The sequence below is a fragment of the Pelmatolapia mariae genome, linkage group LG1 (assembly GCF_036321145.2).
Source record: "Pelmatolapia mariae isolate MD_Pm_ZW linkage group LG1, Pm_UMD_F_2, whole genome shotgun sequence".
Lineage (NCBI taxonomy): Eukaryota > Metazoa > Chordata > Actinopteri > Cichliformes > Cichlidae > Pelmatolapia > Pelmatolapia mariae.
The window spans coordinates 8,294,433-8,306,560 of NC_086227.1; the positions used below are offsets into that span (position 1 = coordinate 8,294,433).

Genomic DNA, 12,128 nt, shown 5'->3' on the forward strand with positions numbered 1-12,128 from the left:
AAATTTTTTTTAAACTAGAAATATATGTAAAAAACAAAACAAAAACGATTTTCAATTTTTTTGTAGTTTATTGCACTGCAAGTTTTTGCAATTTATGTAGTTACTATGGACTTAATGCATACATATTATTAGAATTTGGGCTAAAACGGTTGTATTGATATATGGAAACTTGAAATACTCCCACAAGTGGCACTACAGCATGTAAAAACATAAAGATAAGCTCTGGCGGACTTGGTTCTATGGTAGGTCTTAAAGGGTTAAATAGCCTGTGGCAAATATATTAGTGTTGTCTTCTCACTATACATGCTCTTAACTTTATGCAAGAAAAAATAAAGTATAAAAAAAATATATATTTTTCGCAAAGAAACTCCGTCTCGTGGTTTGCGAGCTGGTGCTGCTGTACGTGCACCCGGATTTGCCACATACTTTACGGTAACTCAAAACAAAGACTGCACCTTCGGCACTCGCTGTTTACAGACTGCGTACCTAGATGACCACAGGTCAGGTCGTATATCGTGATATATATCGTTATCGTGATATAAAATAATTCATATCATGATAAATATTTTTTCCATATCGCCCAGCACTAGTGGATAGGTGTGTTTTATGACTTATTTTCATGGGCACACAGCCAATCTGTGGAAGCCAGAATTCTAGTGCGTTACATAAACTGGGAGGAAAGTTTTAAAACTGACTGACATCAAAAGATAATAGTTTAGGGTGTTTTCACACCTGCTGTGTTGAGTCCATTTAAATCAAACTCTTGTTTTTTTTTTCCAAGACCCTTTGGAGTAGGTTGTTTCGGTCTAGTTCCAAATGAATGTTTATGGTGTGAACTTGACCAGACCTCAACCCGAATTACCTGCTAGATGTACTTAGCAAGTTTGAGCTAAAAAGAAAAGACAACAAATTGCAACCAACCTGAGTCAGTCTGCACAGATGAGCGCACTCCACTGGTTGTATTGAGTTTATATAGAGGTTGATGAGCAGCTACATCATTTTACAGCTAAATCTCTGTCCTGCAGCAATTCCGTCACTACAGTATTTCTGGAGGAAATGTTGTTTCAAATCGGTTTGGGCTGGAATGTGGATATCAATAGTTCATATGAATTTATTTTTAATGTGAATTTCTGTCTATGTTGACACCTACAGATTTTTTTTTGTCAAGTTATCACTATATTATCAACAGATTGTATGCACTGTAGTTCTCAAGTTGACCTCATTCTAGCAAACTGATAGCAGACTGACTCCATCTTACTGTCTTTCATTGCCATCTTGACCAAAGTGGGTTTTAAAACAGCAACTGACAGCGAGTAGTCGCAGACCTGATCCCCATCTCCAAAGCAACCATTTCAAAGGCAACAAAGTAGCAAGTTCACTGTGCACAGTAACAATGTGGTGTGCAGGCTAATCTGATATCTACTCTAACAACAAAGACAGAAAGTTCATTGATTAGTAGGAACATGATATTGCTTCTGTTGACATTGTTTTCACATTAAAGTGAGTCCTGTTTAAAACAATACATTTGAAGCTCAATGCAAAAACATATACTGTATAGCCTGTAAAATTACAAACAGCTAATGCCTGCAGAAAAGCAATGCTGTTTTGTATCTTCATCAGGCCCCTGGTATGACCCACTCTTCACTAATGTGCTACCCCTTGCGAGTTTACATGTTGATCCTCATATTAATCATTTGTTTTTGCCTAGAACAAGATAGCATGCCACTTTAATCCTCTGAACATCATTATCTCCTTCCAGCCATCCATTTTCTTAACTGCTTTTCCAATTCAGGGTCGTGGACGGGCCAGAGCCTATCCTTGTTGACATAGGGTGAGAGTACAATCTGGACAGATCGCTAGTTTATCACAGGACTGACACAGCTCACAGGGCTACTACGGATCATTAACTCCTTTTCTTTTTGTAAGTGTGAGCCAATGTAAACTATGCTAAAAGGAAATCATCAGGACACTGGAAGCTTTCTCCTTGTTTCGTTATTTCTTTGTACTCCTGCTTAATATTCGAAGCTGCTGATGCCATATTTTTTGTCTGCTTTTATATGATGGATATATCTACATGCAGCCGTCATGGCCTGTGCAATGAAAAGTGTTGTCACTCAAATATTTGGCTTTGTTTTCAGGGACAGATATGAGGCTGTTAGTTCTCCCAGTAGTTTTCTTGTTTGAAGTTCACCGTTGTTTTGTGTCCAGTGTGATGGAGTGTGTCATTACTGCAGCCTTCCTCTGTTGAGCTCAGCAGGGTCCAACACACCTCCTTCAGGCAGGTGGTCAGGCTCAGACCCCTGGTGGTGAGGACGAGGAAGAGAAGAGGAGCTTTGTACTCCAGTGAGACCCAGGGGACACGCACACAGCCATACATCCACATCTTACCATCCTCGCCATCTTAGTTTCTTTCTTTTTTTTAAAGTATATCTGCAGATACAGTACAGTAGTAGTGCCTTATCACAAAAGGACACAAGGTTCTATCACCAGATAAGGTCATTGTTGAGGTGAAGTAATTATAGATATCTGACAGCATGGTCGCAGGCATGTGTTTCCTCTGGGAACTGGGTGACAATGCTAGATTAGACTCTATCTTCATATACATACTTGTAGGTAAAACCAGTCGTATCCCCCCACACACACACCAACAGGGAGGTAAAAGAATTTGGGTCGTTTTATCCATTAAACATGATACATCTGCCATCTTGTGAGGATATGTTCTAGTTTCATGGTAGCAGTTTCCTTTTTCAGGGAAGATGCTCCAGTCCTTTTCATTTAGTTTTACCCTCTCCACTTCTCCCTTTTTTCTCTTTTTTTTTTGTACACGTTAAAAAAAACAAAAATCAAAAACACTGTTAAAAGAATCCTCTTTCTTCCCTTAAGGTTTTCTGACTCTTTCGTTCCTGCGGGAAGATTACTTGGCCTGGATTTAAAAGCGAATGGGAATATCGATTCAAATCACATGTCTGCCATCACAGAGCATAATGGCAGCATCTTTCAACCACTGTGGGTGGCAGAGCTCCAGTCTGAGCTGGTAAAGTTCAGTTCATTTTCAGCACTTAAGAGGCATGAGAGAAACTTACAGATGCCCTTTTAGAAGTAGAGGCTGCAATGACAGCTGCCCAAAGTTGCAGCAGTACTTTCACTGAAGTAAAAAGAAAAACTGGGAAACAAGAAAGAAAACCAGCACGTTATATCACAGCCCAATTCACCATCCTCACACCACCGCGGACCAGTGATGCAGAGGATATGATATATTGGGTGTATCAAAAAGTATTTCAAAATGCTGTAATTCCACAGTTGCCCACTGGTAATGATTAAAACAGTCTATTAGAAAGAGCGGACTTTCACATGGGTGCTGGTAGGTAGCAACAGCAGTGGCTGCAGTGACTCCAGACGTGTTTGCAAAAGTATGAGATGACTTTCACTATCATATGGACATGTTACATGTGAACATTGGACATTTTGTGTGTAACAAACGATTTTCAGCCATGTATTTTGAAATTTACTGTAAGTTTCTATGTCCAATGTTTTTTTTAAATAGCCTTTTTAAAGTCAGATGATTGTTTTTGATAGAGCCTGTATTTATATTTTCTTATTGTAGCAGTTGAATTTCATATTAATGACATTTAAAAAAATGTTTTTGCATCCTGAGCCTCCTGTATTACATGTAGTCAATGTATTGGTCAGTTCGGTTCTCAAAGTCTATTAAATGCATGAAAAAACAGCACCATAAAAAAATTACAAATTAAAGGAAAATATTTCCTGAATATTCCTGAATATTTTTGGGTCATTAGTTGATCATTTACCTTAACTTAGACTCCTGATGTGGTTAAAATATTAATAAAAAATGCAGAATAATGTTTGCCTGTGTGTAGATGCCAATTCAATGCAATTTACCCCCAAAATTGCACATGTCAAACTAATCCAGACATTTAGCCTGTAGTCCACAAACATAAAAAACAAATATATGTTGATATATTTTTAAATATTAAAAAAAAGACAGTAGGGTGTATTCTGGACATAAAAGTTTGAGAAACTGAAAGAAAGGTGGACAGGTAATGGTGTACCGTTTAAAAAAATCTTTACACTTTAAAAAATAAAAGTACACAGAATTAAAAATAAAATGCCAGAAATATCAAACTGACAGTACACAGGCAGAGAAGCGTAGGGATACAATACAAACAACCAAACACCTTCATTCAGGTTGGTACCTAAATGAATGAAAGCACCATGCATGAAAGAATTTTACTTCCATTATTTTTATGTCTTTATAGGAGTATCTTACATGTCCATGTGTCTGCATAAATAAATTACAGCTGCTGTGCCGTCAGATCAGTGTAATTCCTCAGCATGACCAGAATTTGTCATTGTGTGGAAGGCATATTGACAATATAGCAGCTTCATGACCGGTGTGTATGTTTTTGGTGTGTGTGCATGTGTGTGTGTGTGTGTGCATGCTTTTTTAATGCTTCCTATGTTGGTTGACAGCAGTTCTGCTACAACAAACCACATGAGATTCAAGCATCTGTTTTTCCAGACATAACCTCTAGCAGAGGAGAAGTGGGTGAGCGTGACAGTGGGCAGTTGAGTGGCAGATTACTTCAAATTACAGGAAAATTATTTACAAGTATATGTGTATGTATTGTTTCCCAAATTGGAAAATTTTGAAATTTTGAAAAGAAAATTCCTACAGAGGTTTTGCAAAGTGATGCCTCCAAAGGGACAGACATGCAAATTTTGTCACTTTCTCACTTTATGTGTATGTATAGTAGAGACAATGATACGCTGTGTGAGACAGTCAATACAGCTTAGCACCTAGAATCACTGCTGTCACAGAGGTGTTACTGAGAGATAAAGTCACATAATCATTCCCTTCTGATGCCAGGCTCTCTATTCTGAAGCATCCTAAGCACTGTATATAAAGGAGGAAGACAACCGTTTTTTCTGCCTATAGCTAAAGGAAATGTTTTATGTGAACTGTAATGCAAATTGTAGGGGGGTCAGCTACAGTTATTGTAATTTTACACACAGCTACAAGCATATCTATGGAACATACAGTACACTGGCATGTAGAAAAGTGCTGATTGCAGAGCTCTTCTTGCACAGCACAGTAGAAATCCACATGTAAATGAGCTGGAATTCATATCCAATCAGAGTAAATGGACTGTAACTGAGAATCATCCCAATTATTATGAGCACATTACAGTTAGTAGGGCATAATTTGTATTCACAAAGGAAGGGTTGTCTCGTGGTAATTCATATACATTTTGCTCACAATATATCCCCTTTTCCCTGTCCACATAGACTGTGATGTGGATTGTGTAATACACCTGTAGTCTAGCATGATAGCAGGATGAATGTGTAGGCTTGGCTCACACAGAACATTGCACATTCTAGACAATTCGTTCTGAGTAGCAACATACAGATTGTCTCAAGGACTTCTTAGATTGGGTGTAGACTGTAATGTTGGTCATCATTTGTGTATATTGTATATACTGAATGTATTTGGTTGTGATTCCAAAACAGTCGTTCATTGGAATGTGAAAGAGTGCCACAGCTTGCCCACTGAAACGGTTTTATGAACAAAGTCTTACAGTGCCTAAATTTAGAAAGATTCTCCTGGTGTGACTGGTGCTACAAACACCATCTACAACCATCAGGAATGCAGCTTCACCAAAAGATTCTGGCTGATCAATGGATTCTGGCTCTATTCTTTGAAAAAAAATAAAAATAAAAATGGGGTAAAAAGTACAACATGAAATGGTTGAGATTCCAACAAAAGTGAAAATCTATTCGCAGCAGCAGTAGACTCATTTATGGTACAATTGGAAGTACAAAACAAACATGTAGATATATGATCACCTAGAAAACACATTTTCAGTCTGAACACGTTTGTTATGAAAGCTGTTTTCTCGTGGTTGTTTTAAAAAGAAAAATCAGGTTTCATAAGGTTTCGTGCGCTCCCTGGACTTATACACTGGACTATAATATGATAAGCACCCTGAAACCCAATCTAGGTTACACATACACACTGGGAACTTTTTGTAGTTTTTTTTTTCTTTTTTCTTTTTTAGTTGCCTGCAACAGTCACCAGTAATCTGCCACCCGCCTTCAGTGACTTGGCATTTCCCAGCTTGTGCTTTTGGCAGGGGATAAACTGAGAGCTTTGAGAATTATGTCCCATGGTGAGTCAAGTGATTCAAAAGGGACATTAACTCCCAATTTCGGACTTCATCTCTCTGCCAGAAGAAAGACACAAACATGACAGAAAATGTCTCAGGCTCAAATAGTGGAAAATTGAAAGTGGTCTGGAGTTTAGTGTGGTTGGCAGATATTGGCGGCGCAAAAGTGATGGCTGTGATTGAGACTGTTCTTTTGAAGTAAAGCCATGAAGGCTGTCAGACCTAAATAGATTGTCTAAATTTTGAAGAAAGAAACTATCTTTTTTGGATTTTTTTTTTCTTTTGCTTTATTGATTTTTGATTGTGAAGGCAGACAGACGCGACTTTTTCTTAGCCTTTGTGGCCTAATATTTCTTTATATTTACTTTTATCAGTATTGAATACGAACTTTGGATGCAGTAAACCAGTATTGCTGAAATCCTGACTGCCCAAGATTACATGTACTTTATTCAGTTCAGTCAGTAAATCGTTGAAAATGAGGCGGTCTGGCAGCTTATTGAAATTGACTGTCAACAAAATATGTGCTTTGCGGTACGACGTAGATATATACAGCCTGCCATACGGTGCTTCCACACTTCCAGCAGGCCATAAGGTGGTACTTTCCACATTTCAGAATTTTCTCTTCACCTCAGCCTCTCCATTACCATGAATGATAGCGAGTGACTCCACAGCTGCCTGACTCTTTCTTCTATGTCTATATGTGACTCTTTCTTATTTTAACTCTTGGTGATGTATAGACAGACAATGATAAAGGTTAACTGGAGCTATGTTACATTCTTCCTGGTTATGGATTAAGTGGTGAGCTAGCTCTAATGGAGACCTGTTACAACTCATAGCAGCAACTACAATTAGAATGGGGTCCTGTTATGGCTGTGGCTCAGGAGGTATAGCAGCTCATCTGCTAATCAGAAGGTAGGTAGTTTGATTACTGACTGCTCCAGTGTGCAAGTATCCTTGGGCAAGCTATTGAACCCCAAATTGCTTTCTGATGCATCCAGTGGAGTGTGAATGCTAGATAGAAAGGACTTAGGTGTAGAGAAAAGGTAAATGGGGAAATGAGGCACTTTGTATAAACTGTATAAAGTGCTCAAGTAAAGTACAAAAGCACTATGTAAGACCTTTTCCATTTATTGCTAAACTTTGTCTGATATTCTGTGGGGGGGGGGGGGGGGGGGTCTCTTCACACTTGGCTGTGAATAATGCCACTGAGAGTGGATATTATTCACATGGTCATGTCAGGGAAACAGCTCTGACTTTGAGTGCAGAACCCTCGCCCACCTTCTGCTCAAATGTTTTATTTGCAGGAGGGAAGGCACTCTGAGGAAAGTTGATGAGAAGGGTAGGGAGCTAAAATGTTTCAGCCAAAGGATGAGGGACTGCATGAAGTCACACAGTTCATGAAAATAACTAAGGATCGCTTTGGATCGAATCATACAAAGCAACCCTACTAGAGTTTAGTAGCGGTGTTAAGTTCAACTACTTTGTCAGAATACATCTGTGTAGAGAATGGATGATTGGTGTTGTGCAAATGAAGGCCTCGGGTTATAATTAACCTATTTCCATCATGCCATATACAACTAAAACTACATTACATGTAGCATACATAGCAAGTAGTTTTGTACATGACAGAATGGCCTGAAGTTGGCTACACTGCTGAAGATGAGTTGCCTGCAGCCCTTCATATGCTTACTCTTGCCCTTTTGTGTTCACATATTTCCTGCAATACTTGTAGCTAATCATTAAAAAAACATGTCCTAGTGACTGTTTAAGGATTCTTTTTATTTCCCTATACATTTTTGCCAGTCTCAGTGGTAATCTCATGTGACTGTTTCACAGTAAAAGCTTTCTGAATGTACCCCACTGAAAACTTCTACTGTAAAATGTAAGCTGTAAGAAGCTGCAGGAATTTTTTCAGTATGCACTTGCAGAATGTAGTTCTGATAATGCTACCGATGCAGAGTTTTTTTAGAGTATTTTTTTTTAGCCTTGAGCAAATGGCTCAGCGCAGATTCAGACCCAGGCCATCGCAATAGCTTTAAAGCATATGAGTTGTCTGCTGAATCTGGCGAACTAAACTGGTGCCCAAAGGGATAGAGTTATCAAAGACGGAAGAAACAACATACTAAAAAATTCACACTTTTGGATACTAAATTCCTTTCTTCCTCCATTTACCTTTCCTTTTATGATCATGATTTCTAGATCAAATTAAACCACAGTCATCTGCATGGCTGGGTACCACCATGGTAAATATATATAAATATATAGAAACACAGTCACTGCAATTATTCATTCTTAAAGTGTTTTGTGCGCTTGACTACAAAACTTTACCCGTTTTCATGAAATCCTGGCGAGAGACGTGCACCGTTAATCACACTTTACCCTATGCTAACTAGTGTATGTCCTGTGACAATCAGCAGCCAGACTGCAAATACACCCGGGAGCACATCACTGTTCTAATTGGCATTGCTGTTCTCCAGTGTTCCTTGTGTGAAACTCCCAGTGTTGATCGCTGCTGAGCTGTTGATAGGAAAAGGTGAGGGAAGCCAAAAACAGAAAGGTTGGAGGTTGGGAAAAGGCTGGGTTGAGAAAAAAAAAAAAGGTATGATCACATAACCTCTACATTCTGTATTGCGGCAACATCTTGCCCTGCAGGTGGGAAATCAAACACCTATGGTATAAATAGCCTTGAGATACTGCACCACTTTTACCCCAGCATGGAAAAAACAAAATATGTGTTCATGTAACAACATATATTTAACAAAATCAATGAATGCTAATCTACCCACTATGTTAGGTTTTTATTTTGTTTTATGTTTTATTTTATTTTTTTCACAAGAAGCTGTCGTAGCCACAATTTGCTAGCTTTGTGCTAAATATCTCACCTTCCTTTTGTCCAGGGAATGTAGATGAGCTGACACTGGCTTATTATAAGGAGCTAACACTACAAAGCTGCATGAATTAAGAGTAGTAATGATCTTTTGACACAAACGAGCAGGCATTTCACAAAAATGCTGCTGTAGTATGGTATAGTACAGGGTGGGCCATTTATATGGATACACCGTAATAACATGGGAATGGTTGGTGATATTAAAGTCCGGTTTGTGGCCATCTTGGATACAACTTTTGTTTTTTCAATAGGAAGTTACGTTGAAATCAAGCACACCATTGTTTTTCTTGTGACATTACCAATAAGTTTGATGTGTCCCATGGCCCTCTTCCTATTGAAAAACAAAAGTTGTATCCAAGATGGCCGACTTCTAAATGGCCACCATGGTCACCACCCATCTTGAGGAGTTTGCCCCCTCACATATACTAATGTGCCACAAACAGGACTTTAATATCACCAACCATTCCCATGTTATTACGGTGTATCCATATAAATGGCCCACCCTGTAGTATAAATCAAAGGACTAAAAAATGACTGTGCCTTGATAAAAGTGTGATGGGCACAGTCATTGCTTGTCCATCGACTGAACTTTCTAGCTCACAGGTGTCACTTTTGTTTTGTACTCAGCTATGGACACACTCTCCAACACATGAAAAAGTTATATTTGGGGTGATGACTTATCTGCTTTTCATTTTGATGAGTCCTCAGCATACCACCTCCTCTATTACAGAAGTGTTGTTGTGTAGTATATGGTCCAAAAAGAAAGCACAATTGGTACTACTTTCAGTAAACTCTGTGGGCTAACATTCAGGAAAGTTCAAAGGTGCGTCAGTTTGGATACTTAGTAAGTAGTGCTGGTGTACTGCCACTGCTTTCGGTAGGGTAGTGAACATTTATAACTAGGCAGGCGTTTGTCCACATCTAATTTTAAAGTTCTAGTTTATCCTGTTAGGCAGCTAGCTAGCGTTAGCGTCGCCATCAAGGCTGACGACTTGTTTGTTGTTTTAAAATTTGACTGATACTCCATTGCCCGCTAAATAACCAGGGTGGCTAAAAAAATTAACTGGAACCATTTGCTACATGTAGCCACCCACACTTGTCTATGTGAACTAAAGTATGAAGTCATAACTGCAAGTCTAAGTATGGAAGTATGAGATTTGAGACAGAACACAATAAAGAAATCAGCTTTCTACTCATATTGGCTCCTGTTGTGAGAAAGAGGAAGGAAAAGCTGTCAAATTATTCTCTGACATCCTCAAAGAGGCCCATTGCAGCTCACTGGCATCTGTAAGCCCACCTTACTGGAAGGAATAAATGGTGCCGAATGACACTGAGGATGTTTGCTTTGATAATGCCAAAGCCTGTTTGTGTCTGTGTCAGGAGTCGGGCGGTTAATCCAGCCTACATTCCAGGTCCTGATATCAATGCCGTGTTTGAGAACTGTTGGGCGAGACTGGCTGTCATGCTTGAGGAGAGCAGCCGTTGCTTTGCACTGTCTGCTTTCTATGAAAGGAAGGGGGTGTATGGGAAGGAGCAGGGACACATATTCTGTCGGATTTACTTTTCCATTCAGTTGTGTTGGATCAGTGCTCGTGCCAGGCCAGGACAAAAAGAGAAACCTTTCTGTATCTGTGTTGTTATCAAACTATAAATGTTTTTTTCTTGTTTTTTTTTTTTCTTGTTTTTTTGCAGAATTTATGAGCGGGTGATAGACCCTCCCCAGATGGAGCTCACCCCAGGCAGTGGAGTGTGGCTTGGCCAGCATAGCCACAGACATGGTCTGTTTAAGGTAAGACTCCACAGATAATACGTACACTTTATGCACCTTAGCATGTTTCACATTCAACATTGCCGGGTGTAATTGGGCAGATTTACAGTAGGTTGTGTGGGGGAAGAACGCCAGCTGTAAGATGCAAGAGTAAAGTATGGAGGGCTTACAGAGGAGCTGCAAAAAGCTCAGCTTGAGCTTTTCCTCCCTTGTTTCCAAGCCCATCACAATGATGTCGATTTTTAATCTGTGCTCGTTTTCTCCAGCTTCTGCATGCATTCGGAGCAGGGAGCAGAGATGGCAGGGAATCACGAGGACGTGCACATTCCCTTGATATTCCTACCTCTACTGCCCACCCGTCATGCAATCAATGGGCCTTTTTTTTCTTTGTAACACTGATTAGCCAATAGGCCCTTTTGTGGTGTGATTTATTTCTCCTCTTCATGCTTTGACACTATCGCTGCTGCACATGAGCACCGTTCCTTCTCCGTTTACCTCCTCCTTCATCCCTTCTTGCATCGACACTTCAAGGAACTCCTTCTTTTAGTCAAAGACTCTGGTCTTGAAAGACAGAGCCCCATCAGGCAGTTCCCTACCTGCAGTCAGCTCGGTGCCTTCCTTGTGCAGGGAGCACTCAAAAGTGTTTGTCAGCAGCCGAGACAGACAGTGTGGAAGAGCGAAAGCTTGTGTGAAGAGACTGAGGGAATGAGGAAGTTCTTCCTTCAGACTGACGCAAATTTAAGATGAGAGATCGTGTCTGACAAGTGAAGTTGTAGCTCACTGTATCAGTGACCTGCTGCTTTGTGCATGATAAAGGTTATTTAGAGCTGTGCGTTTCCCCTCCTGTTCACATCGTTAGTTGTTACAGGAAAAGTGACGTTCAGATGTCTGAGACCTCCAGATGCTATTCACCTTTTCTTTAAAATGTAGTGCTGTTATTTTTTACATTGCAGTTGATAATATTAGATGAACAATTCAAAACCCTGTTTTCTTTTTGATTGCATGGAATTCACACAAACTCATACCGGTACAACTTTTTTTTTTGTTCATGTTGTTCCAAAGAGCTTCTTATGAAGTCAAGAATCCTTAGCTTCCTGTGCTGCTCTCTTTGAACACTTCAGTGTAGCCACAATTTCACGCTTAGAAAACCCCTCTCGACTGATGACACTTCCCCTCAATTCTTCTGCTATCTTTCCCACTATCACAGTGCTACTTAGTATGCAGCGTTTTAGCTGGAAACTTGAGGTGCAGCCATATTTTTAGCAGATGAACAATAGCTACAAGTTTA

At 39.6% G+C, this 12,128-nt stretch overlaps 1 protein-coding gene across 1 annotated transcript in view; it reads left to right on the plus strand.

Annotated features, from left to right (window-relative positions):
• LOC134625773 (protein kinase C-binding protein NELL1-like) overlaps positions 1-12,128 on the plus strand; it is a 280,304-nt gene that overhangs the window by 79,583 nt on the left and 188,593 nt on the right. Inside the window, exon 5 of the mRNA XM_063471060.1 lies at positions 10,765-10,861. Within this exon, the coding sequence (XP_063327130.1) occupies positions 10,765-10,861 (97 nt within the window). The remainder of the gene's footprint in view (positions 1-10,764; positions 10,862-12,128) is intronic.